Below are 5557 nucleotides of genomic sequence, written 5' to 3' on the forward strand. Positions count from 1 at the left end.
ATCATTTGTATATGTGCAGGTAGCTTGCAAACAGAAGCACACATCATGTTGAGCAGAATTAAAGACCACCATTCCTTGGAAACATAATAATCAGGTTAGTCACCAACCTGTCCCTCTCCTTTTCAAACAGATGGGCTGACTATGTGAATGACAACTCACTGTAATGTTCTGATTATTTAATAGTTTGGAGATGTTTTTGCAGATTTTCTCTGTCTAAAAAATAAATAAAAAATTTATCATGAAATGGCAAGCACATTTTAATGAAAAAGATGTGTGTTCTTCTTGTCCATAGTCATTCAGTAACATTACAAGCTATTTAATTATTAGACTTTCCGACAAAGATACTGCAGAATTGTTATTTAATATTGAATAATCCTTTTCTTGGACAATAATTTCCTGCATTATATTTGCTACTGGAAATGTGTGTTTCCACATGTATATCCTATCCATCTATCTATCTATCTATCTATCTATCTATCTATCTATCTATCTATCTATCTATCTATCTATCTATCTATCCATCCACCCACCCATCTATCTATCTATCTATCTATCTATCTATCTATCTATCTATCTATCTATCTATCTATCTATCTATCTATCTATCTATCTATCTATCTATCCATCCATCCATCCATCTATCTATCTATCTTAAAACAATATTAATTAAAAAAAAGAGAGACACAAAGAAGGTGTCCCTTAATTGTCCAATGTAGGTTTTAGGAATGACTTGGTCACTTTAAAAACAGACTATTAAAACAATTTAAGAGATATTTTATCAAAAATATTTCCATAAAATCAAGTCTCTATAGACACCCGGTATCAATATGTAAATGTGCCACATAATACACGTTTATTCTAATATTTATTGCATCCTTTTCACTAAAAGGGGCAAGTTAGCACGGAGGCATTCAACATGAAGTTGGTTCTTTTTTGTGTCCCTAAGCCAAACCCCTGTGTGGATATGAGCTAACCGTTCTCTGACTGCAAACCGTCTGTGAAAATGAATGAGAAAGGAGTGTCTATCAGGTGTCCAACTTAAAACTATCTTTACTCAAATTTAAAAGCGTATTTTACATATTGATAACCAACGTTTTACTTTGTCTTTTATGCATTTATTCTGAATGTTAATTTCACATTCAAACAAGCACATTTGAGAGAAAAATCCTCAAAAAGCTACAATGACAGATCAGAGGGTCTACAGTTCTAGTCAACCATCCGTCTTTAAATATATTCCTTTACAGAAATCACTCGAACATTGAAGATAAGCACTGAGGTGATCCAATATCATACATTTCATAAATAGCCTCTTCCATTTCCTCTGTATTTACATTTGAAATTGATATCCTACATCAAATTGAAAAAACTAAACTTGATAATAACTACACCGGGACACAGATGTAATTTGCACATTCCAAACTGAAAAGACACAAAACCATTACTTCAAAAAAGGATTTAAACAGAAAAGCGTACCTACAGAAATCTCAGACCGAGTGCACAGAGGCTGTTTTAGTTGCTATGGCTATGATATGAATAGGATTTAATAAAGAGAAACACTGTGTTCTGACCTGGTACATTAGTGATGAGTTTACCTATCATTAATGTTTAATGCAGTGTATCATAGGATCTCCGACACAATCATAGAACATGGCTTTATCCTGAAATATACTGTAAAATAAACATCTAGAGATTTCTATATGCTATTTTACTATGTAGTTGTACACAGAGCAAATATTTAAGCACAATATCTCTAAAATATTTCTTTCTTTTTCATATTGCGCTTTCTTTCACTGCCTTTTCAAGATCAAGGTGGAGTTCATTACAATTTGAACAGTTAAGTACCCCAACATTGTTCCTCCATGCAGTTCATCTTCTCTCTTCTCTCCTTGTGTTCGGGCATCAGAAGCTACTGAAAATCTCTTGTTTCTTACTCCAGTTCATAGCAGGTGCTCTCTTCTTGTTGCGATTGTTGAGGGCCTTTTTTTTTGCCTCAGCAGCTGTGGGACTCAGACGCAGGCCGCTCTCCATGAAAGGATCCGAAGCACGCCTGTCGTCCTCTTCGTGGACCTGCAACACACACAAAAGTACTTTGAGTCTCTGAAAAGCACTATAGAAATGCAATTTATTATTATTATACGAAGTACATGTTTCACACAGCCACTCACCAGCGTGTGTGTCTGTCTGTATGTCCGCCACTAATCTCACATTCTGCTGGACCCATCAGTACAATGTTTTAAGGACTCATGGTTGCAGTGATTTTCAATAATAATACAAATATTATTGACTGTTTTATACCATCATTGACTGCTTCCTCCTCACTCCCTTTAACCAGCCTGTACTAAGCACTAAGTATGTAAAACGAAAAGAAAGAAAAAGCACCTAAAAAAGTTAATTTAGGCCTTGAAACTAGTTCACCAGCACTTACTATGTTATGACTTGCTTGACATGAATATATCTGCACTTTCTTTGTTGTAAGGATTGTGAATCTTGGTTTTTGCACTTACTGTAAGTCGCTTTTGATTCAGCCAAATGTAATATAATGTAATGTAAGCCTTACCCAGTTATTTGGTAAAAGCTAATATTTGGCCATTAATTCCATAAGCTATATGTTACAATCCTAAACTTATCAGAGATGAATCAATCTCTGTTTCTATTATCCTCATCCCAATCTTGACCTTAAGGAGACAGGTGGGACAATTAAGTGAGATTGACCTCTTCTCGGTTTGGGATCAGAGAGGAAGAAACACTTGGCTGATACTCTATTGCGAGCACTTTTCTAACAATCTGACTCTTTTGTTTCCTCTCTCACCTGGATGCTCATGTCCGAGCTGCTGATCTCTGATTGGGTGGTGGAACTTCTGGAGGAATGGGATGCTAAACTCCCATTGGTCCTGGGATTTGGAGACGTTTTTGTGATCGGGGAGTCTGTCAGTGTGACGTTTATTATTGGTGGTCCTGTGGCGGGGAGTTCAGTGGTCGGAGAGGAGGTGGGTGGGCTGCTTTCTGTGACCGATTCCTCCAGATAGACCTCTGTGAGAGAGAGAGAACAGTAACATGTAAGACTTTTGGTCATGAGAGTAAAGGATGTGAATTTGTGTGTGTGTGTATACAATTAACCTTTAACATGGCTGACAGTGGGTGTGATTCTAATTCTTTGGAAGAAATCGTACGTCTCCTGGTCAACCACTAGGAAGCGCACTTCCCCCCCTGCTTCTCTAATGAGTGCCACCACCTCTGAGTGTCTCAGGGTGGATATGTTCATTCCGTTCACCTGAGACGAAGAAAAAGAAGACGTCAAAGTAGGCAGAAACAGTGAAGGACATGGAAAATAAAGGGAGAGTTGCATACACAGAGAGACCTAATGAGACAGACAGGAGACAGGGATTAGGAAGTAGCCATAACACAAGCAGTAGTTACAGTATGCCTCACAAGACAAAAACATCATCTGTGATTTCAGTAGAAGTGAGTTTATTTGCATCAATTCCCTTCCTGCATCCACATTTCCTCTTCACACCTTTGACTCTACGACTTGTAGAGAGGGAAATGGAAATAAATATGTCACTCATGCATATCTGAAAGCCTGTAATCCACATGCAGACATGTTCACACGGAAAGACACAGAAACACAATGCCCTCCTCTACACCTCCATTCAAGATTATCCCTTGTTTCCTTTTCTTCTTTTCCTCCTCTTTCTTCCGCCCACTAAGCCTGGGCGCAACTAATCTGCTCTAATCCACGCACACCTCAAATCAGTGTGCAGACCTGATTAATATGGGTTGCGGCGGTAATGTTTTTCCCATCAGATGCATAGTTCTGCATATAAACTCTGACTAAGGGGAAAAGGGCCCGCTTGATCTTGACTTTCTTTGGTCGTACCTCCACTATTCTGTCTCCAGGTCTGATGTCCGCGCTCTCAGCAGCTGATCCGGGGTCCACTGAGCGCACAAACTGTCCCTCCTTCTTCTTGTCGCTGTGCAGGTTGAAGCCGTAGCCGTTCTCCCCCTTCACCAGGTGACACAGGCGGGGACAGAGATCAACGGATGGCTCTGGGGAGGGATGCTCCTGCAGCTTTAATTAAGACATAGCAGGATATTAGAGAAGAAGGTATTCAATTGCTTTCTGTAATTTAGAGTTACTGGTGTTTTAGGCACAATTAAGCAGCCACAGTTCTTCCATTGATTTCGTGATGCAAAGCTAAACCTGAAACTAGTGTTTTATTTACATTCATGTTTTTTAATTAAAGTTACATAATCAGTGTGCGCTAATGCATTTTAAGTGTGGATTGATTTGAATAGATTGCACTGATTAATCCTGTTGAGATTATGAGTTTGACATATAAAAAACAATGCATACTCAATTTTGATGGATGACAACATTCCAGAAAGCTTCAAGAGCCTTCACATTTTCACATCAGACAAAATGAACGACTGCTTGTTACAGTATGAAAATGATATCCTACAAATATAAAGTTCATGCATTTGAAAACGCTTGGCAAATATGTTGCCTTAAGTGTGGTCAACCATTTAAATACACCATTCTCAGTCTGTAGTTTATGCTGATGTAATATTTCACTGCACTTCACTAATGTCTATTGACATAGTCTTTTTGCACAAATTTTAATTTTAATATTTTATTATATATGTTGCATTGTTGGAGGAGCTCAGGTCAGAAGAATTTCATTGCCATTTCTACACTGTACAGTAGCTTTGTTCAAGGCTTTTATTGGTCATACGAACATAGCTACAGTGTAGTTATGACGATGAGAATCATAGGTCACAGGCTCCTCCAACAGTGCAATAATTACACCTTCACAATGGAGTTTGATCAGCACTTTGTAACAAAAACCGAACATGATGTGCTTCACTACAGGACATTCTGCAGTGCTGCTGAGCTGGATTTCACTATGTTGTGCAGGTGAGGGGCGTGAAAGAATTCAATATCGCATTTCATCTTTCAGTATAGTCATATCACGACAATGAGATCATGTCAAATAGTTTTTTTTAACAATCATTTTGTCTACTTCAAACAAAATTAGGCATCGAAGAGTTTTTATTTAACGTACTGCAACAGTCTTGTATTTATTGCCCAGCCCTACCCCAGGTGTATCTGTTTAACTTGTGACTTTGTGTATATCTGTGTGTCTGTTTGCTGAGCCGAGCAGGAGGAAGTAGATGCCAGGACGAGCCAGTGGGCTAATTGGATCTGGATGAGAGACCAGAGACCGGATTCAAATCTAATGACCAACAGGAGTTGACATTTTGCATGACAGACACATCTTCTGATCTATAGGTACCTGGTGTGTGTGTGTGTGTGTGTGTGTGTGTGTGTGTGTGTGTGTGTGTGTGTGTGTGTGTGTGTGTGTGTGTGTGTGTGTGTGTGTGTGTGAGAGGAGTAGTGTTGTTGTGTGTGTGTGTGTGTGTGTGTGTGTGTGTGTGTGTGTGTGTGTGTGTGTGTGTGTGTGTGTGTGTGTGTGTGTGTGTGTGTGTAGTGTGTGTAGGTGTAGTGTGTGGTAGGTGTGTGTGTGTGTGTGAGTGTGTGTGTGTGTGTGTGTGTGTA

The 5557-nt window shown here is 38.9% G+C and overlaps 1 protein-coding gene across 1 annotated transcript in view; it reads right to left on the reverse strand.

Annotated features, from left to right (window-relative positions):
* Positions 1-977: 977 nt before the first annotated feature.
* Positions 978-5557, reverse strand: part of LOC104950865 (Na(+)/H(+) exchange regulatory cofactor NHE-RF2-like) — a 17985-nt gene continuing 13405 nt past the window's right edge. Inside the window, exons 2-5 of the mRNA XM_010777442.1 lie at positions 3878-4069; positions 3118-3271; positions 2810-3030; positions 978-2067 (exon numbers count right to left, since the gene is read on the reverse strand). Of these exons, the coding sequence (XP_010775744.1) occupies positions 1900-2067; positions 2810-3030; positions 3118-3271; positions 3878-4069 (735 nt within the window). The 3' untranslated portion in view covers positions 978-1899. The remainder of the gene's footprint in view (positions 2068-2809; positions 3031-3117; positions 3272-3877; positions 4070-5557) is intronic.

This window comes from Notothenia coriiceps, unplaced genomic scaffold (assembly GCF_000735185.1).
Source record: "Notothenia coriiceps isolate Sejong01 unplaced genomic scaffold, NC01 NC01_scaffold00018247, whole genome shotgun sequence".
Lineage (NCBI taxonomy): Eukaryota > Metazoa > Chordata > Actinopteri > Perciformes > Nototheniidae > Notothenia > Notothenia coriiceps.